Raw genomic sequence first — 24,770 nt, forward strand, 5'->3', positions numbered from 1 at the left:
AAAGGGGGCCGTCGGGTCATTCTTCCAGACTGACCCAAGCAGGCTTGGTACTCTGACCTGCTCCTTCTGTCCGTTGGGTTGCCATGGCATCTTCCGGACCGTTCAGACCTTTTCTCAAGAGGTCCGTTTTTCCCGTCAGAATTCTGGATTCTCAGATTGACGGCGTAGCTATTGAGTCCTGGATCTTGGCGACTTCTGATATCCTTCCTGAAGTCATCTCCGCTATGACTCGAGCTCCAAAGTGTCCTTTGACCTTTTTGGCCTTGCCGACCCTCCTGTCCCTTCCACAGTCCGGTCTACAGCTAGGACTATCCCTCATTAAGGGACAGGTCTCGGCTCTGTCAGTATGTGCCAGCGGCGTATCGTCCGGCTGGCTCCGGTGCGCTCCTTTAAGGGCGCATCTCACATCATTCCGCTTTTCCGGCGGCCTATGGAGACCTGGGACCTTAATCCGGTCCTCCCGGTTCCCGGAAACCCCCCTTTGCGCCTCTTGGGGAGGTTTCGTTGTTTCATCTTTCACAGAAAGTACTCTTTCTAGTGGCTATAATTTCCCGCCAGAGAGTTCTGGCTGCACTCTCTCGGAGTCGCCCCTTTTTTTGGTCTTTTGCATCAAGACAAGGTGGTCTTCGTCCGACTCCGGCCTTTTTTTCCCTAAGGTGGTTTCTGCTTCCACCTTATCCGGGGCAATTTTCCTGCCTTCCTTTTGTCCGGCTCCTGTTCATCGCTTGAGGAAGCGTTGCATATCCTGGATCTGGTGCGGGCGCTCCGGATCTATGTGTCTCGCACCGCCGTTATTAGGCGGTGCACCTCTCTGGTGCTGACTGTTCGTCAGCGTAACGGTCTCTCGGCATCTAAGCCGAACCTGATGTTGGCTTAGGTCGGCCATTTCCGAGACCTACGAGTGTACTCAAGTGCCTTCCCCGCCGGGGATCAGAGCACATTTGGTCAGACCTGTCGGCGCCTTTTTTTGGGCTTTCAGGCACCAGGTTACTGCTCAGTAGGTCTGTCAGACTGCAGCTCGAATTAGTCTGCATACTTTTTCGAAGCACTTCCCAAGGCATGCTCATGCTTTTGGCAGACGTGGGCTTGGGCAGACGCATTTTTCCGGCGTCTGTCGCCCATTTGTGAAGTTAGGTTTGCCTGCTTCTCAGTTGTCTGTTTATTCCCACCCATGGACTGCTTTGGAACGTCCCATGGTTTGGGTCTCCCATGGAAGGAACGATAAAGAAAAAGAGAATTTCTTCGGCGCTCCATTGGGAGACCCAGACGATCGGGTGTATAGCACTGCCTCCGGAGGCCACACAAAGCAATTACACTAAAAAGTGTAAGGCCCCTCCCCTTCTGGCTATACACCCCCAGTGGGATCACTGGCTCACCAGTTTTTCTGCTTTGTGCGAAGGAGGTCAGACATCCACGCATAGCTCCACTGTTTAGTCAGCAGTAGCTGCTGACTATATCGGATGGAAGAAAAGAGGGCCCATATGGGGCCCCCAGCATGCTCCCTTCTTACCCCACTTGTGGTTTGTAAGGTTGAGGTACCCATTGCGGGTACGGAGGCTGGAGCCCACATGCTGTTTTCCTTCCCCATCCCCCTGAGGGGCTCTGAGGAAGTGGGATCTTACCGGCCACCAAGCCCTGAGGCCGGGCTCCATCCACAGACCCATTGAACCTGCTAGATGTGGAGCGGGAGTGCCGTTCAGGGACAAGGCCCTGCAACTTTCAGGTACTCTGTGTCCCCGTATGGCAGGCCACGCACACCCCAGGCTTGCTGGGTGTGCTAGTGCGCCGGGGACTGTAGCGCTGTGCGCTGGGCTTATAGTCCCCGCAGATTACTGGGGGACTTTATGTGTGTGGATCGCCGCGCCGACCGCCCCTGGAGCGGCGGCGCAGCTGCGACTTGTAGTGCGCCGGGGACGCGCCGACCGCGCTTTTACGGCGGCGGCGCTTCTAACTTTAGTCCCCGGTTTTCTGCGGCCTAGCTCCGCTTCGTTAACGCCCCCCACCCTGTCAATCAGGGTAGGGGAGAGACGTTGTTCAATCGGCAGCGCCGAGGGCTGGAGCACGATTTACATGCTCCAGCCCTCTCACTGAGCACAGTAGGACACAGGCTTCGCGCTTTTTTCTCTGTGCACGCCCTAGGCCCGCCCCCAGGCTTGCAGCTCCCTAGGACGCCGGCAGCCATTATACACATGCAGTCTGGCTGGAGAACGGACGCAGGCTCTGAGGGACCCAGGCTAGGGGTTTCTGGCGACCACACACCCGCGCTAAGCGGGCGGTAAGCAGCACATACGTGCGGCCCCACTAGTGCCACAGTGTTATGTTTGTGTACTGCACTGTAAGGTCGCTTCTTGGCTGTACACCCTATATTGCTTTGAGGAGACAACAGCATGTCATCCGCAAAACGCAAGGGTGCCAAGGCACGGGCTGTATACACTGCTTGTACAGCATGTGGGGCTAATCTACCAGCAGGCTCCAACGACTCTCATTGTGTGCAATGTTCAGTCCCAGTGGCACTTCGTCAGCCAGAGCCTATTGTGGTGGTAGCTCAGGCAGAGACGCCTGTGAACCCTACCCCGGTGACGGGGACAGAATTTGCAGTCTTTGCTGATAAAATGTCTGTGACTATGACAAAAATCCTGGAGACCTTGCAGTCCAGGCTAGTTGTTCAGACCATGGACACCGCTGTGTCTATGTTCCCCGGCCCCCCTCAGCTGGAATTAATCCGTAATTCAAGGGGGTCCCAGGCATCACAGGCTGAGGGCTCTGACTCCGATGACAGTCCCAGTCCGCCTAAGCGAGCTCGCTGGGAGAGACCCTCCACGTCATCACGCGGATCAGGGTCTCAGCGAGAAGGGTCTCTATATGATGGCTCAGAGGTGGGTGATCAGGAGTCTTGTCCTGACGCCGCACTCAATTTGGATACGCCAGATGGTGACGCCATGGTAAATGACCTTATAGCGGCCATCAATAGGCTGTTGGATATTTCTCCCCCAGCCCCTTCTGCAGAGGAGGCAGCTGCACAGCAGGAGAAATTCCATTTCCTGTATCCCAAGCGTAAATTGAGTACTTTTCTGGACCACTCTGACTTCAGAGAATCCATCCAGAAACACAATACTTATCCGGACAAGCGTTTTTCTAAACGCCTTAAGGATACACGTTATCCTTTTCCCCCTGACGTGGTCAAACGCTGGACCCAGTGTCCAAAAGTGGACCCTCCAATATCCAGGCTTGCAGCTAGATCCATAGTTGCAGTGGAGGATGGGGCTTCACTTAAAGATGCCAATGACAGACAGATGGACCTTTGGTTGAAATCTGTCTATGAAGCTATTGGCGCGTCGTTTGCTCCTGCATTCGCGGCCGTGTGGGCGCTCCAAGCTATTTCAGCTGGTCTGGCACAGGTGGACTCTCTCATACGTCCAGCAGTGCCGCAAGTGGCGTCCCTAACTACGCAAATGTCTGCGTTTGCGACCTACGCTATCAATGCGGTACTGGACTCTACGAGCCGTACCTCAATGGCATCCGCCAACTTTGTAGTTTTGCGCAGAGCCTTGTGGTTAAAGGAATGGAAAGCAGATTCTGCTTCTAAAAAATGTTTAACCAGCTTGCCATTATCTGGAGACAGACTGTTTGGTGAGCAATTGGCGGAAATCATTAAACAGTCCAAAGGTAAGGACTCCTCCTTACCCCAGCCCAGATCAAGCAAACCTCCACAGAGGAAGTGGCAGTCAAAGTTTCGGTCCTTTCGAGGCTCGGGCAAGCCCCAATTCTCCTCGTCCAAAGGGACTCAGAAAGAGCAAAGGAGCTCTGATTCCTGGCGGGCTCACTCACGCCCCAAGAAAGCAACCGGAGGTACCGCTTCCAAGGCGGCTGCCTCATGACTTTCGGCCGCCTCCCTCCGCATCCTCGGTCGGTGGCAGGCTCTCCCGCTTTTGCGACATTTGGCTGCCACAGGTCAAAGACCGGTGGGTAACAGACATTTTGTCTCACGGGTACAGGATAGAGTTCAGTTCTCGTCCTCCGCCTCGGTTCTTCAGAACTTCCCCACATCCCGACCGAGCAGATGCCCTTCTGCAGGCGGTGAATTCTCTAAGAGCAGAAGGAGTGGTGGTCCCTGTTCCTCTTCAGGAACGAGGTCAAGGTTTTTACTCCAATCTCTTTGTGGTGCCAAAAAAGGACGGCTCATTCCGTCCTGTTCTGGACCTAAAACTGCTCAACAAGCATGTGAACGCCAGGCGGTTCCGGATGGAATCCCTCCGCTCAGTCATTGCCTCAATGTCTCAAGGAGATTTCCTAGCATCAATAGACATCAAGGATGCTTATCTCCACGTGCCGATTGCTACAGAGCACCAACGCTTTCTACGCTTCGTGATAGGAGACGACCATCTTCAGTTCGTAGCTCTGCCATTTGGTCTGGCGACAGCCCCACGGGTGTTCACCAAGATCATGGCGGCAGTGGTAGCAGTCTTGCACTCTCAGGGACACTCTGTGATCCCTTACTTGGACGATCTACTGGTCAAGGCACCCTCTCAAGAGGCATGCCAACTCAGCTTGACTGTTGCACTGGAGAATCTCCAGACGTTCGGGTGGATCATCAACTTCTCAAAGTCAAATCTGTCACCGACCCAATCACTAACATATCTTGGCATGGAGTTTCATACTCTCTCAGCGATAGTGAAGCTTCCGCTGGACAAGCAGCGGTCTCTACAGACTGGGGTACAGGCTCTCCTTCAAAGTCAGTCGCACTCCTTAAGACGCCTCATGCACTTCCTCGGGAAGATGGTGGCGGCAATGGAGGCGGTTCCGTTTGCGCAGTTTCATCTGCGCCCACTTCAATGGGACATTCTCCGCCAATGGGACGGGAAGTCAAAATCCCTGGACAGGAAAGTCTCCCTTTCCCAGACGGCCAAGGACTCTCTGCAGTGGTGGCTTCTTCCCACCTCATTATCACAGGGAAGATCCTTCCTACCACCGTCTTGGGCGGTGGTCACGACAGACGCGAGTCTGTCAGGGTGGGGAGCAGTTTTTCTCCACCACAGGGCTCAGGGTACGTGGACTCAGCAGGAGTCCACCCTTCAGATCAATGTTCTGGAAATCAGAGCAGTATATCTTGCCCTACTAGCCTTCCAGCAGTGGCTGGAAGGAAGGCAGATCCGAATTCAGTCGGACAACTCCACAGCGGTGGCATACATCAACCACCAAGGGGGGACACGCAGTCGGCAAGCCTTCCAGGAAGTCCGGCGGATTCTGATGTGGGTGGAAGCCACGGCCTCCACCATATCCGCAGTTCACATCCCCGGCGTAGAAAACTGGGAAGCAGACTTCCTCAGTCGCCAGGGCATGGACGCAGGGGAATGGTCCCTTCACCCAGACGTGTTTCAGGAAATCTGTCGCCGATGGGGAAGGCCGGACGTCGACCTCATGGCGTCCCGGCACAACAACAAGGTCCCAACCTTCATGGCACGGTCTCGCGATCAAAGAGCGCTGGCGGCAGACGCCCTAGTGCAAGATTGGTCGCAGTTCCGGCTCCCTTATGTGTTTCCACCTCTGGCACTCTTGCCCAGAGTGCTACGCAAGATCAGATCCGATTGCAGCCGCGTCATACTCGTCGCCCCAGACTGGCCGAGGAGGGCGTGGTATCCGGATCTGTGGCAGCTCACGGTCGGCCAACCGTGGGCACTACCAGACCGACCAGACTTACTGTCCCAAGGGCCGTTTTTCCATCGGAATTCTGCGGCCCTGAACCTGACTGTGTGGCCATTGAGTCCTGGATCCTAGCGTCTTCAGGATTATCCCAAGGGGTCGTTGCCACCATGAGACAGGCTAGGAAGCCCACGTCCGCTAAGATCTACCACAGAACGTGGAGGATATTCTTATCCTGGTGCTCTGCTCAGGGAGTGTCCCCCTGGCCATTTGCATTGCCTACCTTTCTTTCTTTCCTGCAATCTGGGTTAGAAAAAGGTTTGTCGCTCGGCTCCCTTAAAGGTCAGGTCTCGGCGCTATCCGTCTTTTTTCAGAGGCGTTTGGCACGCCTTCCTAAGGTGCGCACGTTCCTACAGGGGGTTTGCCATATCGTACCCCCGTACAAGCGGCCGTTAGATCCATGGGATCTGAACAGGGTACTAGTTGCCCTTCAGAAGCCGCCCTTCGAGCCTCTGAGGGAGGTTTCACTTTCTAGACTATCACAGAAAGTGGCTTTTCTGGTAGCGATCACATCTCTTCGGAGAGTGTCTGAGCTGGCAGCGCTATCATCCAAGGCTCCCTTCCTGGTCTTCCACCAGGACAAGGTAGTGCTGCGCCCCATTCAGGAGTTTCTCCCGAAGGTGGTATCCTCTTTTCATCTTAATCAGGATATCTCTTTGCCTTCGTTTTGTCCTCATGCAGTTCATCGGTATGAGAAGGATTTACATTTGTTGGATCTGGTGAGAGCACTCAGAATCTACATTTCCCGCACGGCGCCCTTGCGCCGTTCGGATGCACTCTTTGTCCTTGTCGCTGGTAAGCGCAAAGGGTCGCAGGCTTCTAAGGCCACCCTGGCTCGATGGATCAAAGAACCAATTCTTGAAGCCTACCGTTCTGCTGGGCTTCCGGTTCCATCAGGGCTGAAGGCCCATTCTACCAGAGCCGTGGGTGCGTCCTGGGCATTGCGACACCAGGCTACGGCTCAACAGGTGTGCCAGGCAGCTACCTGGTCGAGTCTGCACACTTTCACCAAACATTATCAGGTGCATACCTATGCTTCGGCGGACGCCAGCCTAGGTAGAAGAGTCCTGCAGGCGGCAGTTGCCTCCCTATAGGGGAGGGCTGTCTTGCAGCTCTAACATGAGGTATTCTTTACCCACCCAGGGACAGCTTTTGGACGTCCCAATCGTCTGGGTCTCCCAATGGAGCGCCGAAGAAGAAGGGAATTTTGTTACTTACCGTAAATTCCTTTTCTTCTAGCTCCTATTGGGAGACCCAGCACCCGCCCTGTTGTCCTTCGGGATTTTTGGTTGTTTTTCGGGTACACATGTTGTTCATGTTGAACGGTTTTCAGTTCTCCGACGTTACTTCGGAGTGAATTTGTTTAAACCAGTTATTGGCTTTCCTCCTTCTTGCTTTTGCACTAAAACTGGTGAGCCAGTGATCCCACTGGGGGTGTATAGCCAGAAGGGGAGGGGCCTTACACTTTTTAGTGTAATTGCTTTGTGTGGCCTCCGGAGGCAGTGCTATACACCCGATCGTCTGGGTCTCCCAATAGGAGCTAGAAGAAAAGGAATTTACGGTAAGTAACAAAATTCCCTTCTTTGTTTACTTACCGTAAATTCTTTTTCTTATAGTTCCGACATGGGAGACCCAGCACCCTCCCTATTGCCTGTTGGCAGGTTTCTTGTTCCGTGTGTCTTCACCGGCTGTTATTGTTGTAGAACAGAGGTTCCGGTTCTTCCGGATTTTACTCTGTCTCTTCTTGTGGGTGGATGTCCTCCTTCAGCTTTTGCACTAAACTGGCTAGATCTGGCTAGCAGGGGGTGTATATGCTAGGAGGGAGGAGCTACACGTTTTTGAGTGTAGTAACTTTGTGTGTCCTCCGGGGGCAGTAGCTATACACCCATGGTTTGGGTCTCCCATGTCGGAACTATAAGAAAAAGAATTTACGGTAAGTAAACAAAATTCTCTTTTTTGCACCAAAACTGAGGAGCCCGTGATGCACGGGAGGGTGTATAGGCAGAGGGGAGGGGTTACACTTTTTAAAGTGTAATACTTTGTGTGGCCTCCGGAGGCAGAAGCTATACACCCAATTGTCTGGGTCTCCCAATAGGAGCTAGAAGAAAAGGAATTTACGGTAAGTAAACAAAATTCCCTTCTTTTACCCCTTTATGTACTTTTCTGGGAGGAAGAGGTTGGCAGAATTATACATGTTGCTATTTTTTATTTGGGAAAGAGACATTTCTCTGACGCCTCATTGGGGGACACAGGACCATGGGTGTTATGCTGCCTATCCATAGAAGGACACTAAGTAGATGCAAAAGCATAGCTCCTCCTCTGCAGTATACACCCCCTGGCCGGGCCAGGCAACCTCAGTTTTAGCTTAGTGTCTGTAGGAGGCACTTCCTTTCAAGGTTTGTTATTTTTTGAGGGCGACTTTCCTTTTGGGACCGATCTCCCACTACCATCAACGGGCGGGAACGTGTAGTGTCGCCTCCACGTACCCCCTCCTGCGACGCTGGATCCTGGGCTGGACAACGGGTTCCACAGACACCGATTTTCCAAAGCCCAGGGTAGAGGCCTGTGCCCCTATAGCCCAATTCCTCAGCCCCTCTTTGCAGGCTCTGAGTTGAATATGGCACCGGTGTGACCGAACACAGCAAGCTGACTCTGCTATTTTCACTGCCTGGACTGAAGCAGTGTTTTAAGGTGAGATCCCCCCTGACTGGTTTCCCAGACAAAGGGAGAAAAGACGCTGCAGGGAAGGCTCCCTGGGCATATACAGTATTTATTATGAGAAAGTCCCTTGCTGAGTGCAAGGAGGAGAGCCCCAAGGATCCTGCACACACAGTGTTAACTTTCTCTAGCTTGCTGGCTGGAGGAGGGGGGGGAAGTCACTCCTGTTTGCAGAAAGTCCTGCAGATAATTTCCCGGTGGCAGGGGGAGGGCCCAGGGCTCAGGGACTCACGCTGTTTATTTGCTCTGTTTATTTGCTCTAGCAGAAAAACGGCTGTTAACCACCAGTGACAAGCTGTGTGCTGACTGGAGGGAGAGGGAGGAAAACTATCAGAAGCTCCCTTTCCGCCGTTTTTTTTACTACCCACAGCAGGGGGGGGGCACACTGACTTCATCTTCGCGCTCTGTTAGCGCTAAGCCCTGCCCCCCTGCGGCCGCGATAAGCCCCGCCCCACCCAGGAAAGCGTGCGAAGATCTCCATATAGCTTAATCCTTCCTGAGGACAGGGCCATTGGCTGGTTCTGGTGAGGTGCTTGCTTCACTTGTAGCTCTGCTGAGCATTGCTCCCCCTCCTGGCATACTCCTATTAGGAACATGCAGAATTCTAAGGGCACTAAGAGTGCTAATGGCCACATGGTCTATTATTCAGCCTGCACTGCCTGCCACGCTGAGCTACCACGTAAACACACCTCTTCTCTCTGTGAGTCCTGTGCCGCTATAGCCCCCCAAGACCTCCCCGCCACCACCGCCGCAACCGTCAGCCCAGAGCCTAGGGCTCCCAGCCCACCGGAATGGGCACAGTTTCTGTCCCAATCCATGGAAAAACTGTCACAGAACCTGGTGCTGGCTATGCAATGTCGTCCTCCACACCCTTCTGGGTCCCTGGACGGAACGCAGCCTGAGGATACCCCTATGGAGGATCCTTCTGAGGTAATCCGGGCACATGCTTCACCGGTTGCAGGGATCAGGAAAAGAGCACACGGCCGGGTGTCTCCAGCGGAGTCTCCCTCGGGAGCACACAAGGCAGGCTCTCCCACACGCTCCACTGCTTCTGAAGAGCTGGAGGAGGGAGAATGCTGTTTATAGCAAGAGGATTCCTTGGTTTCAGCCTGCCCAGATGATCAAACTGCAATAGACTCCCTTATAGCAGCAATCAACCAAACTCTGCATGTGGAGGATCCCCCATCCACTACCACTGACCATGCGGTCTCCTTTAAGAGGGCAAGGAAACCCCAAAAGGTTTTCCCTGATCACCCAGAGTTTCAGGATATCCTCACAAAGCAAAGGGAGAAGCCTGACAGGCGCTTCGGTAACCGAAAACTCATGGAGTCCCGGTACCTTTTTGCCTCGCCTGCCCCTAAGGGCTGGGCCGATCCGCCCTCGGTCGACCCCCCCCCCCCCTCGGTCTCCCGCCTTACCACAAAGACGCTCCTGTCTTTACCCGATGGTTCCTCCATCAAGGACCCGACAGACAGGTGGAGCACCTTGCCCACTCTGCTTTTGAGGCTGCGGGTTCCTCCCTCTCGCCCTCCTTTGCCTCTGTGTGGGTCGCAAAGGCGATCTCGGTCTGGGCAGAATCCCTTAACACTTCGCTTGAGGAATCCCAGTTCACTCATACCTTCACAGAGGTAACAGCTCAAATTGCCGCTGCGGCGGAGTACCTCATGCAAGCCTCCATTGATGCTGCTACCTGCGCAGCTTTTGCCGCCTCAAATACCATAGCCATCCGTAGAGCTCTCTGGCTCCAACAATGGCGAGCGGACTCTGCCTCCAAGAAGTCTCTCACTGGCCTTCCCTTTTTTCCAGACCGATTGTTTGGCGAGCGTCTGGACAAGCTCATTTCTGACGCCACGGGAGGAAAGAGTACCTTCCTCCCCCAGCTGAAGTCCAGGACGTCCTTCACCAGACGTCCACAGTCCTCGTTCCGCTCCTTTCGGAACTCATTGGTTGGTCGACATCCTGTGCTGTCCCCGCCACCAGCCGCGGACTACGCAGGGACCGACCTTCTCAGCTCTCCTCGAAACCCACTTCGTCATGGCAGCCTAGACCGAAACAGTCCAGGACTAGGGAGACTCGGCCACGACGTTTTACGTTCCTCCCCCCCCCCCCTCATGACTCCTTCGGCGCCCCGGAAGACACACTCATTGTAGGAGGTCGACTACAACTCTTTCATCACATCTGGGCTGCCGCCTCAGACGACAAATGGGTGCGAGACCTTGTGTCTTCCGGTTACCACATAGAATTTCGGACCCGACCCCCGAGTTGGTTCTTTCTCTCAAACCCCCCAAAGACTCGAAAACGACGCAAAGCTTATTCTCAGCAATCCACTCGCTCCAAACAGCAGGAGTGATAATACCTGTCCCAGACGACGAGAAGTTCGGGGGTTTTTATTCCAACCTCTTTGTGGTCCCCAAAATGGATGGGTCAGTTCGACCCATCCTGGACCTCAAACACCTGAACAAACATGTGCACGTACGGAGATTCAGAATGGAGTCCCTAAGGTCCATTATTGCATCCATGGTCGAAGGGGAATTCCTCGCCTCCATAGACATCAAGGACGCGTACCTGCACATACCCATCGCCCCAGATCACCAAAGGTTCCTCCGCTTCGCAATTCAGGACTCCCACTTTCAATTCGTAGCTCTATCCTTCAGCCTTGCCACCGCACCAAGGGTCTTCACCAAAGTCATGGCGGCCGCTATGAGTGTCCTTCACGCCAGGGGAGTAGTCGTTCTCCCTTACTTGGACGACCTCCTCATCAAGGCCCCCTCCTTCCGCGACTGCTCAACCAGCGTACAGATCACTGTGGACACCCTATCCCGCTTAGGGTGGCTAGTGAATCTGGACACATCATCCCCAATCCCATCACGATCCATCACCTTCCTGGGCATGTCCCTGGACACCCATCGGGGCTTGATCCTTCTCCCTCAGGACAAGCCGATCGCTCTTCAACGAGCGGTACGCTGCCTTCTACGTCCTCCGTCTCGCTCCATTCGATTCAGCATGAAAGTGCTCGGCAGGATGGTGGCAGCTATGGAAGCAGTACCCTTTGCTCAACTGCACTTCCGCCCACTGCAGCTAGCCCTTCTAGCGGCCTGGGACAAGAGCCCCTTCTCCCTGGACAGACATCTTCACCTGACGCCTTCAGTCAGGTACGCACTCCGCTGGTGGCTTCGGTCCTCATCCCTATCGAAGGGGAGATCTTTTCTCCCAGTGAACTGGCTGGTCCTGACCACGGACGCCAGCCTCCTAGGCTGGGGAGCAGTGTACCGGCACCACACTGCTCAGGGACGTTGGACGCCCCAGGAGTCTTTCCTACCCATAAACATCCTGGAACTCCGCGCGATCTTCCTCGCGCTCAGAGCGTACTGCCCTCTGCTAGCGGGTCATCAGATTCAAGTCCAATCGTACAATGCGAAAGCTGTATCCTATATCAATCGGCAGGGGGCCACCCGCAGCAAAGTGGCTTATCTCGAGGCCCACAAGATCCTCAGCTGGGCCGAATCGTCGGGATCAGTGATATCAGCGGTACACATACCGGGTGTAGAGAACTGGGCAGCAGACTTTCTGAGTCGCCAAGGCCTGGCCGCCGGAGAATGGTCGCTCCACCCAGATGTGTTTCTACACATCTGCACTCGCTGGGGCACACCAGACGTGAACCTAATGGCCTCAAGGTTGAATGCAAAGGTACCCGCGTTCATAGCCAGGTCACGCGACCCGCAGTCCATCGGCGCAGATGCTCTAGTCTGCTCCTGGCACCACTTCCGCCTACCTTACATATTTCCACCTCTACCCCTGCTGCCGCGGGTAATCAGGAAGATCAAGGCAGAGGGAGTCCCGGTGATACTGATAGCACCGGACTGGCCCAGGTGCGACTGGTACGCCGAATTAGTACAAATGCTCACAGACGCACCGTGGCGCCTTCCAGACATCCCAGACTTGCTGACCCAAGGGCCAATTTCCCATCAGAACTCCAGAGCCCTGAAGCTGACGGCCTGGCCATTGAGACCTGGGTATTAACAAGAGCGGGATTCTCCCCCGCGGTTATTTCCACTATGATCAGCGCCCGAAAGCCTGCTTCATCCCGCATTTACCACCGTACGTGGAAAATCTTCCTTTCATGGTGCAGGGAAACTGACGTCCAGCCTCTGCCTCTGGCCATCCCCAGAATTCTCGACTTTCTACAGTCTGGCTTGCAAGCGGGATTGGCTCTCAGTTCCCTTAAAGGGCAGGTCTCAGCGTTCTCAATCTTCTACCAATGCCGCCTGGCTCAAAAACCGCAAGTCAAGACCTTCCTCCAGGGCGTTTCCCATCTAGTTCCCCCGTACAAACGGCCGCTGGAACCATGGGACCTCAACCTCGTTCTGGACGGTCTCCTTGAACCCCTCAAGGAATCCTCCCTTGCTCTTCTGTCCTGGAAGGTAACATTCCTGGTGGCAATTACATCCATCAGACGGGTTTCGGAGCTAGCAGCACTCTCTTGCCGCAAGCCTTTTCTGATCTTTCACCAGGACAAGGTGGTTTTGCGCCCCCTTCCGGATTTCCTTCCAAAGGTTCTTACCCCCATTTCATTTGAACGAGGACATTGTTCTGCCTTCCTTTTGTCCACACCCGGTTCATAGGGTGGAAAGGTCTCTGCATTCGTTAGACCTCGTCAGAGCTCTCAGATATTACATATCCAGGACAGCCCCCTTTAGGAAAATGGACTCTTTGTTTGTCATTCCTGAGGGGCCTAAGAAGGGACAGGCAGCTTCAAAGGCGACTCTGGCTCGCTGGATTCGCTCTGCGATCCAGGAAGTCTACCGCTTGCAACTCAAGCCCATTCCTAGTGGGCTACGGGCTCATTCCACGCGAGCAGTTGGCGCTTCGTGGGCCATTCGGCATCAGGCTTCAGTGGAACAGGTGTGTAAGGCTGCGACCTGGTCTAGCCTACATACGTTTTAAAAGCATTACAGAGTCCATACCCAGGTTTCAACTGAGGCAAATCTGGGTAGGAAAATTCTGCAAACGGCAGTAGAGCACCTCTCTCAGTAGGCGCTCCAGGCTGTCTGGGACTGGTTCCTAGTCCTTGGGTTGTGTTGTCTTTTATGTTTCCCACCCATGGACTGCTTTAGGACGTCCCATGGTCCTGTGTCCCCCAATGAGGCGTCAGAGAAAAACGGATTTTTGTGTACTCGCCGTAAAATCGTTTTCTCTTAGCCATCATTGGGGGACACAGCACCCACCCTGTTGCCCTGTTGGGCCTTGGTTCTCTCAGTACCTTATTTGGTTATGACTCTTCTTTTCTCATGTTCCTCTGTTGAGACGTTTTTACTGTTTTTTTCTCCTACTGCTTGTGTACTAAAACTGAGGCTGCCTGGCCTGGCCAGGGGGTGTATACTGCAGAGGAGGAGCTATGCTTTTGCATCTACTTAGTGTCCTCCTATGGATAGGCAGCATAACACCCATGGTCCTGTGTCCCCCAATGATGGCTAAGAAAAACGATTTTACGGTGAGTACACAAAAATCCGTTTTGGTCTCTGAATGTAGGAAGATTGGTAACATATCCTTTTCTTCTTTTTTTTTTTTTTTTTTTTTTTTAGTGGAAAGATGCATTGTCTTATACTTTTGTTTTTCGTTAGTCTACACTAGAGCTTTTCAGTTTTTTTTCCCTTTGACATAACCATGTCCCCACACGCCATCAAGGTCTTCACCATTAATTATTTAAAGAAGACCACCCATTAGGATTTTCCTATATAAACTAAAGCCAGTGCTATACTGGCGCCATCATGCTGATTCTAGACATAGCTTTAGTTGTGAGATCGGATGTATACTTTCTGAAATACAGGCAAGTAAAGTCTGTGAAATGCACTGTTATTTGATTGATAGGTGCAACAGAATATCTAATAGGTGGGTCAGGTTTTGCTAGTTATTCCTGCCCCTGTCTACCTGCCTGTCCTTCCTTTTCCTGTCTCTGTTTATTACAGGGAGAGGAAGGAAGGAGGAAGGGCAGGCAGACAGGGGCAGGAATAACTAGCAAAACCCAACTCGCCTATTAAATATTCTGTTGCACCTATCGATCAAATAACAGTGCATTTCACAAAGTTTTCTTGCCTATATTTCAGAAACTATACATCCGATCTCACAACTAAAGGTATGTATAGAATCAGCATGATAGTGCCAGTATAGCACTGGCTTTAGGTTATATAGGAAAATCCTGGTGGCTGGTCCTCTTTAAATCTTAAGCCAATCGTATCTGTGTGTTCTGATTCACCTTTCATTTCTCTGTTGAAATCAGTCTAATATTAAAATGACTGTAATATGTGCCACTTATTATTGTAATGCAGAATTTTATGCAGTTAATAGGGATATTTTCTACCTCCTCCCTACCAACAACTTCTTGGTACCTCACCAGCAATGTTGCCTCATTCTCTGATTTCGACTAGTAATGGTTTACTGTCTGATTGGAGAATAATTACTGTATGTTTTATTTCATTGCAGTAATCGCACCGGTTCCAAGTCACGGCCTGTTTCCACCAAACAACGGTTCCTGATCGTTCTCTTTATTGGCATATTGGGCTTTCTGACTCTCATTCTACTCATGTCAAAATGGGGCAGAGCGTCCGCTGACAATGACCCAAACCTTAACCCGCTGTTCAACCCTCATATCCGGGTTGGGCAGTAGTAGATCATTCTGCAGCATTCCAGGGAAAGAAAGAAGGAATGAAACTCGTCCACACCGCAAATTAGGTATTCTGAGTCCCCCTTACCCAAACCCCCCCACAAAATCAAAGGTGGAAAAGTACATTGGGGGTCCTGTTTGTATAATGGGATGGTCTCAAGTCTCTATTACACTCTACTTTGGAGAACTGACTTGTTATTCCAACTATGACTGAAGTGTCCAGAGCGGAGGTCTGGATGTGTGGAGGCATCGGCGGGTACGTGGGCGGTGGGATCCTTTTAGTGCCTTTAGAGATGGCACAACACAAGTCAGAAATCACAGAGGTGTCGTGGACGCCATATTTGCTTCTCGGTTTAATTATTACGATTTTCTGTGTATAGTGGAATTATCTCTCTCCAAAAGACTAACATAAACTAAGTATGATCGGCTGTAACATTCGGTGTACAGATCTTTTTAGTGACTATCTCGTAATATTTTCTCACATTTTTTTTGGTTCATATATTCTTTAGCTCTAAAAGTTAAATGGGTTGTAAGGGCACAGTTTGATTATTTTTCTGCATTTACACTGTGCAACTATCACTCCTTAGGTGCAGTGTCGGTAGGCTGCCAATCACCCTACGAATGAGCAAAACGTTCGTCTGTCAAAGTGATCATCATTCTCGTCAGCACATGGTCCGGTGTAAACAGGACCTATGCTGCTGAGACCAATGGCAGCCTTTGCATACCGAACAACTATTACATTGCCCGCTTTGTGCACATATTTGTATGCGGTCTGCCTGTCTAAAAAAGCTATTAAATGACCGCTGAGCAGCAAATATTGTAATAAAAAATATATATACAGTATATATTAGCTGATATATATTAGCTGATTTGCAGCATTAAAGGACCACCAAGTGGTAAGATTGGTGGTCCTTTAATGCTGCAAATCGGGTAATATAAAGACACTCTAAAGCGGGCTTTACACGCTGCGACATCACTAGCATTTACTGGCGATGTCGAGCGCAATAGTACCCGCCCCCCCCTCGTACGGCCGATATGTGGTGATCGCTGCCGTAGCGAACATTATCGCTACGGCACCGTCACACGCACATACCTGCTCTGCGACGTCGCTCTGGCCGGCGAACCGCCTCCTTTCTAAGGGGGGGCGGGTCGTGCGGCGTCACAGCGACGTCACACAGCAGGCGTCCAATAGAAGCGGAGGGGCGGAGATGAGCGAGACATAACATCCCGCCCACCTCCTTCCTTCCGCATTGCCGGTGCAGGCAGGTAAGGTGATGTTTGTCGCTCCTGCGGTGTCACACACAGCGATGTGTGCTGCCGCAGGAACGAGGAACAACATCGCTAATAAGCAGAAAATGATTTTTTGTTTGAGGACGACCTCTCCGCGGCAAACAATTTTGGCCGCTTTTGCGATCTTTTAAGGTCGCTCATAAGTGTCACACGCTGCGATATCGTTAATGACGCCGGATGTGAGTCACTAACGACGTGACCCCGACGATAAAACATTAACGATATCGTAGCGTGTAAAGCCCACTTTACACTGGGGCAGTTGACCGTTACAGACAAGACTGCATTATTAAGGATCACTTGTAGATATCCATTAAAATACACATTTATGACAGAGCATCAGACTGTACTGTTGGCTTCCAGGCTGAGATATGTTTTATGGCTTCATTCACATTGGCTATGGTACGATTTGATAGCCACTGCCTGTTTGTCCTTAGCTTATATGATGATTTCCTGAAGAAAAGAAAAAAATATTTCTTAGGCATTTTCTTATCGTACCGACTCCATTTACCAATTGAGAGGCAGACCCTTTTTCTAGAAAAAGAAAATATTTTCATAAGAATTTTCAAGTGATTATGAACGTGAGGAATGCTTAATATTTCTTTTAAAGGGGTTATCCACTACTTAGATAACCCCTATTCATGCCCCTTGTTCACCCCCGTAAAAATAAATAACCCTATACTCACCTCCGGTGCGGCAATGTCTGAAGCCCATGTGACATTGTGATGACACGCGAGCCCTGCAACCAATCAGCGCCCGGCATCTGTCTCCCCTCCTTCAGACATTTGAGCAGGATGTGAGCACTGCTCTGACTTCCTGCTGATATGTCTGAAGGCGGGCAGACAGAAGTCGGGCGCTGTTTGGGCGCTGATTGGTCATAACAATGTCACATGAGTCCTGGGAAAACGGCTTCAGACATTGTTGGCACTGCAGCCACACTGGAGGTGAGTAAAGGCTTATTTATTTTTACAGGGGCGAACAAGGGGAATGAGAAGGGGTTGTCCAAGTAGTGGATAACCCCTTTAAGGTTATGTTCACTCATGTCGACAACTAGCTACTACATGAGACCGACACTTGGATTTCTGTCGTTAATGTGCACTTTGAAGTGCTGCCTAGTTAAACCGCCAGCATTCTCTTATGCAGAATCCACAGATGTGTGCTCCACCAAACAGATGAAAATCCGCTCTGCAATTTTGTATATAGTGTGAATGGGGCTAACACATGGAATGTATGCTTCAATTAGTGATGAGTGGGGCCTACCATGCGGGTGCTCTGTACTCGTAACTAGTGATGTGCGGGCACTACCATGCTCTGGTGCTCTGTACTTGTAACTAGTGATGAGCGGGCACTACCATGTACGGGTGCTCAGTACTCGTAACTAGTGATGAGCGGGCACTACCATGCTCGGGGGCTCAGTACTCGTAACTAGTGATGAGCGGGCACTACCATGCACGGGTGCTCGGTACTCGTAACTAGTGATGAGCGAGCACTACCATGCTCGGGTGCTCAGTACTCGTAACTAGTGATGAGCGGCCACTACCATGCTCGGGTGCTCAGTACTCGTAACTAGTGATGAGCGGGCACTACCATGCTCGGGTGCTCTGTACTCGTAACTAGTGATGAGTGGGCACTACCATGCTCGGGTGCTCAGTACTGGTAACTAGTGATGAGTGAGCACTACCATGCTCAGGTGCTCAGTACTCGTAACTAGTGATGAGCGGGCACTACCATGCCTGGGTACTCAGTACTCGTAACTAGTGATGAGCGGGCACTACCATGCTCGGGTGCTCAGTACTCGTAACTAGTGATGACGGAACACTACCATGCTCGGGTGCTCAGTACTCGTAACTAGTGATGACGGAACACTACCATGAGTATAATGGAAGTTAATGGGGGACTCAAACATTTTTTCGGAGTCCCCCTTTGACTTCCATTACACTTGGGTCACCCGAGCATGGTAGTGCTCACTCATCAATAGCTACAATCAATATCAAATCCTGAGTGGGTGAATAGGGCCTCACGTGGGTCTGGTGGCAGAGGGCTCCTTTGAAGAACACTGGACTAGAGTTTTTTTTATTTTGTTTCTTATTTCAATTTTTCGAAAGTGTGAAGTGAATCATAATGACATTTTCCTATATAAAAGGAAACAAGCAATACTGGATTTATTCAAAAGTCATCATCTTATGTGTTATGTTCTTGATAAATCTGGAACAAGCATGACGTTATCAGTAGCTGTACCGCAATCCTCCTTGTTACAGCGGGCATTATATCACTCAGAGCTGCATTCACAATTCTGCTGAAATAGTTGCACGATACCCAAGCAGCTGAGCTCCTAAAATGCAGTGGAAAGGTTAGCTTTGCCTACTTCATATTTACTCCATACAAGTTATGGAGTCAGCAGGAAATGTTTAGTGAATATATAGTGAGCCAGCAGAATTGTGACTTTTTTATTATTTTTAATTTTTTTTTTTATTATATTTTTTCCTTGAATTGCTGATTAGGAAGACGGATTTAAAAGAGAAAAAAAAACCCACACTGGTTTTGAATAATAATTGACTAGATTTGGACCATTATGTCATATGCATATAGTTTCAGGTAATTCAACCCCCCAAATTTATGGGGGGGCAGGCAATAATTGCTGTCAATAATTAGGTGCATATGATTCACAAACTATCATCAACCTTACATGTATCATCCAAAAATCTTGTGCACCCGATGTAAGGACAATGTCCTGGTACTAGTTGGCCTCTTGTCGCTCCTATAAGTATTACATTTTGTATAAGAAGCAAGACAAAAATGGTGGTAGTATTGTTTTTAGGTCAAAGCCTGAAAATATGCAGCAAAATGAAATATGAGTGTAATATTCCATATTCCACCGAGTAGGGTCCCCTCCTCACCTCTGGGAATAATTCCTTGTAAAATCAAGAACATTTCATTACAGAATGTTGCATAATCTGGAGCCAGCATAGTGCTTTAGTTCTAGATGGCCATTAGTACTGAGCAGGTACTACCATGCTCGGGTGCTCACTACTCCTAACTAGTGATGAGCGGGCACTACCATGCTCGGGTGCTCAGTACTTCTAACTAGTGATGAGCGGGCACTACCATGCTCGGGTGCTCACTACTCCTACCTAGTGATGAGCGGGCACTACCATGCTCGGGTGCTCAGTACTCGTAACTAGTGATGAGCAGGCACTACCATGCTCGGGTGCTCAGTACTCGTAACTAGTGATGAGCGAGCACTACCATGCTCGGGTGCTCAGTACTGGTAACTAGTGATGAGCGAGCACTACCATGCTCGGGTGCTCAGTACTGGTAACTAGTGATGAGCGGGCACTACCATGCTCGGGTGCTCAGTACTGGTAACTAGTGATGAGCGAGCACTACCATGCTCGGGTGCTCAGTACTCGTAACTAGTGATGAGCGGACACTACCATGCTCGGGTGCTCAGTACTCGTAACTAGTGATGAGTGAGTACTACCATGCTCAGGTGCTCAGTACTCGTAACTAGTGATGAACAGGCACTACCATGCTCGGGTGCTCAGTACTCGTAACTAGTGATGAGTGAGTACTACCATGCTCAGGTGCTCAGTACTCGTAACTAGTGATGAGCAGGCACTACCATGCTCGGGTGCTCTGTACTCGTAACTAGTGATGAGCGGGCACTACCATGCTCGGGTGCTCAGTACTGGTAACTAGTGATGAGTGAGCACTACCATGCTCGGGTTCTCAGTACTCGTAACTAGTGATGAGTGAGCACTACCATGCTCAGGTGCTCAGTACTCGTAACTAGTGATGAGCAGGCACTACCATGCTCGGGTGCTCTGTACTCGTAACTAATGATGAGCGGGCACTACCATGCTCGGGTGCTCAGTACTGGTAACTAGTGATGAGTGAGCACTACCATGCTCGGGTGCTCAGTACTCGTAACTAGTGATGAGCGGGCACTACCATGCTCGAGTGCTCTGTACTCGTAACTAGTGATGAGCGGGTACTACCATGCTCGGTACTCGTAACTAGTGATGAGTGAACACTAACATACTGCGGCGCTTGGAACGTGTAACGAGCAGTTGGATACTTAGATGACCGCGACTCGTGTACTAAGTTATAATGGAAGTCAATAGGAAACGCAAGCATTTTTCTGGAAGATCTTCTGGAAAAATGCTTGAGTTCCCCATTGACTTCAAATATACTGAATTCGAACCCATCCAAGCTTCCAACTGCTCGTTACGAGAACTAAGCACCGGAGCATGGTGGTGCTCACTTATCACTAGTTACGAGTACCGAGCACCCGAGTATGGTAGTGCCCGCTCATCACTAGTTACGAGTACTGAGCACCCGTGCATGGTAGTGCCCACTCATGGTCAGTGTTGTATACATAGTGGGTCAGATACTCAGAAACATATGCTGTCATAGATTCACTAGTATCAACAGTTTCTGCTCTTTTAATAAAAAATGGCCAGACATTAAATGGAGTTTGTCACCATTTAGTTACTATTCAAAGAGAGTACTGGTACTCGGTGCACCCTTGGTGTGGCCAAACAGTTAAGTGCACCTTAAGGCTTTGTGCGCACTAGACCGTTTTACCCGCTGATTTACTGCGGAAATTTCTTGAGAAAGGTGTTAAATCTTTCTGCAGACATTTCCCAGCAAAACCTATGGAAAAAAAAAAAATAGGTGTGCGCACACTGCAGATTTTTCTCAAGGAAAGTTTCTTGAGAAAATGTTCTCGAGAAACTTTCTTGAGAAAATGAGCATGTTCATTATTTCCTGCAGATTACCCCCGGATTTGCACTTATGCATTCATAAAAATCCGCAGGGAAAAATCCGTGGGTAATTCGCGGCAAATCCGCATGCGTTTTTGCCGCGGATTTTTTCCGCAGATGTAAGAATCTTAAGCTCCCAGAATGTCTCAAGAAAGTTTCTTGAGAAACATGACATTTCTAGTGCGCACATAGCCTAACACCTATTAGTTTTCCATTTATCTCTGATCGCCTCTTCCTTGATTTACAGCTCTGGATTTGCAGAAGCCAAAGGAGAGCGGAGATAGATGGAGAACAAAATAGAAGGGAAAGTGCTCTGAACTGTTTGGCCACACCAAGGGTGCACCGAGGAGCGACTGTGCTAGGTTTGAACAATCATTTCGTAATGACTCTTATAAAGAGGTTTTCTGCCTACAAAACACTAATGGCCTGTCCTGAGGATCAGCCGTCAATATCAGACTGGTGGGGCTCAGGTCCCTGAATCTTCCACCAATCAGGCGAAAGGGACATTGGCTTCCATTGAATTTTGTACAGCTCTATGCCTCGTAATGCACCGATACTGATAATGAGGAGGTGGGATGTGACAGTCGGATTCTCCGGTTGTCTCTTAGTCACGTCACCGCCCCCACTGGCCTTGCACGGGGCACAACACATCTGTTGACTTCAGACTTTGCTTTGTAAAGCCCTTAAGTACACAAAAGGCAATACGCAGTTTGCGCTAAGATCTATTTTTTGTTTTTCAAATGGCACCAAGTAATAAATGACAAAAACTAGGCCCTGGAAACACAATGGTGTCCACTTTATGAAGCCGCCTGTGTGGATAGTCCTACTAATATTCTTTACAGACAAAAATCAACCAGCGTTTCATGACTGCAAAATGCAGTCTTTAAACTTTCCAGGAGTAATAAGTTTGTATTTAGCGGCTTTGGGACAAGGTGATAGGAGCTGCTGCCAAACTATGCTTCTACCGTCGGAGGGGCGCAGCCGATACATCCCATTTTATAGTATTATGGAAGTTATGAAATAGCAATTCCTGGCTTTTTATCGCTCTTTGCTGGGTAATGCCGTTTTGGATAATTAAAACTTAAACACTATTGTAATATTTATTTGTTTGATTTAATAAAATTGGAATAAAAGTTTGTGTTTAATGTGTTTGTGGTATCAGATATAGGTCTTGTGCCTCCCTTCACAGCCTCATGAACTGTGTGCACTTGAAAAATAATGTGATAATATAATAAATAGATATAAATATAATAGGGGTGGAGAACGGATCAAAAGTGTATTCAGTGTTGAACTGTAATGCCAGCCTGGATCAACAGACTCAGATGGATGTAATGGACAGGCTAGAGGGAAGCGACTCAACAAGCAGGACCCCCAGAACCCTGAAACCCTTTAACCCCTATACAAGGATTTGGAATTACACAGGGCCCTGGAGATCACTACCTGTGGAAGGCTGCAGTCCGATGAGAGTAGTCGTCAGGCAGGGTCAAACCAGGAATTGCAGAACAGGGACAGAATCGGCACACAAGGACGTAATCAGAAAACGTAGCAGAGGTCCAATCCGGATCGGGCAGCGAGGTACAAAAACAGCAGGCAGAAGGGTAGTCCGAAAACACGCAGAAGTCAGCACACAGGAATCACAAAACATAATAGGGCGGACCAGGAGCCAGGAAATCAGAACTATCTCTGGCAGTGGTCAGCAGACAGGAGGGGAACTAAGAAGGGTGTGGTGTCTTCCCATTGGCTGTAGCTGAACGCTGGCAACTTCAGCTGGAAGACACACGCCACCCACAGTCAGCCAGCGGTACTGCAGATCCCAAGATAACCCAGCCCAGTGGATGATCGGAGCCTGCGCCCACCGGTGCCGCTGGCATCGACTTCTCTCCCATCACCAGCACCATCCACGGCAGGAACATGGCGTCGCCTGGCGATCGGAGCAGAAGTCGCTGGAGCAGACTCCAGGGGCGACGTAACATGAACCTTGACCATTATTGCATTACCACTCATTGCCATACTAAATTGCAGTTGATTGACCATTCCATTTCTATTAAAGGGAACCTATCTACTTACATAATCACCAGTTTTGTCTCTTCCCCTATTCCGTCATGCACCACGGCATTGTCGGTTGCGCAGCCGCAGTTCAAATGATGCTCCGGCTTCTGGATACACACACACGCAGACACCTAACACGTACAGACAAATAGCGCACATGCATGTATACACTGAACACACACAGACAGACAGACACACTACTGTATACTCACCTGTCCGGGACCAGCGCCGCTGCTTCTGCTGTCAGCCCTTTACTGCAGTTGAATGCTTTGTGGCACTGTAAAGCATTCAACTGCAGTAAAGCCATGACATCAACCGGCAGCGTCCGCTTCGTACACCAGACACTATCACGGAGGAGTCTGTGTGCTGCAGCTGGAGGCTCCGCGGGCACTGAGGACAGGTGAGACACTGCATAATAGGGGACAGAAAGGCACTAGCTGGAGCACAATGTGCTCATTACTGCAGAGGACATCAGCCCCCCCCACCAGATTTGTATGCCTCCAGCCCCCCCCCCCCCCACCAGATCTGTATGCCTGCAGCCCCCCCCCCCCCCGATCTATATGCCTCCAGCCCCCCTTACCAGATCTGTATGCCTCCAGCCCCCCCCACCAGATCTGTATGCCTCCAGCCCCCCCACCAGATTTGTATGCCTCCAGCCCCCCCCACCAGATCTGTATACCTCCAGCCCCACCACCAGATCTGTATGCCTCCAGCCCCCCCACCACCAAATCTGTATGCCTCCAGCTCCCCCACCAAATCTGTATGCCTCCAGCCCCCCCCACCAAATCTGTATGCCTCCAGCCCCTCCCACCAAATCTGTATGCCCCCAGCGCCACTCACTACTGCTCCTGTCAGTACCACTAAGCATAGACAGATGTTTATTGCACCGCACTCCCGATGCGATAGCATCGGGTCTATTTCTAGTCTACATACATAATTGCCAGTTGCGGATGTAACCGTATCCCACAATGCACTGTGGCATTGTCGGTTGCGCAGCCGCAGTTTGCATCCACATCATAGCCATGGTAACCAGGGACAACAGTGCAGGCGGAACCCAAATTGTGGGCCGAGTAAGCACAATTCTGTTCCCTGTCTTATATTGTGCTACCCATACCACATCCAGGTATAATGAGGTGGTGGTGTTTTAAGCCGCACATTTGTGATGTCATATGGAACAGTAAGGAGGCGTGGCCGGGTATATCCGCCCTTGCCTGACATCGCTATGGCTTCAGCGATGTTGGGGCGTTCGAGGAGAAATGGCAGCCCTGACAATCACACATAAGGAGGCGTATGTCCGCGCTTGCCTGACTTCGCTATGGCTTCAGCGATGTTGGGGCGAGAGAGCATAGTGAACACAGCTCAAGAAACACAACACTAGATACCAATATACAGCACACAACAAGGAAGAGTGAGTGCACAGGGGTGAAAGAGGTCAAATGACACAACACATACAATACACAAATGCAGAGGGATGACATTCAACAGATATATTGGAAAGCGCAAACAGTGTGACATGTCTACTGCTCCTGTCAGCACCACTAAGCATAGACAGATGTTCATTTCACCGCACTCCCGATGCGATAGCATCT

General features: G+C 50.6%; 1 protein-coding gene across 1 annotated transcript in view; it reads left to right on the forward strand.

The window, feature by feature from the left end:
* The window catches only part of ZFPL1 (zinc finger protein like 1), a 51,514-nt gene extending 29,233 nt beyond the window's left edge, over positions 1-22,281 (forward strand). The window contains exon 8 of the mRNA XM_075326784.1: positions 14,899-22,281. Within this exon, the coding sequence (XP_075182899.1) occupies positions 14,899-15,082 (184 nt within the window). The 3' untranslated portion in view covers positions 15,083-22,281. The remainder of the gene's footprint in view (positions 1-14,898) is intronic.
* The last annotated feature ends 2,489 nt before the right edge of the window (positions 22,282-24,770 follow it).

This window comes from Anomaloglossus baeobatrachus, chromosome 10, assembly GCF_048569485.1.
Source record: "Anomaloglossus baeobatrachus isolate aAnoBae1 chromosome 10, aAnoBae1.hap1, whole genome shotgun sequence".
Classification (NCBI taxonomy): domain Eukaryota; kingdom Metazoa; phylum Chordata; class Amphibia; order Anura; family Aromobatidae; genus Anomaloglossus; species Anomaloglossus baeobatrachus.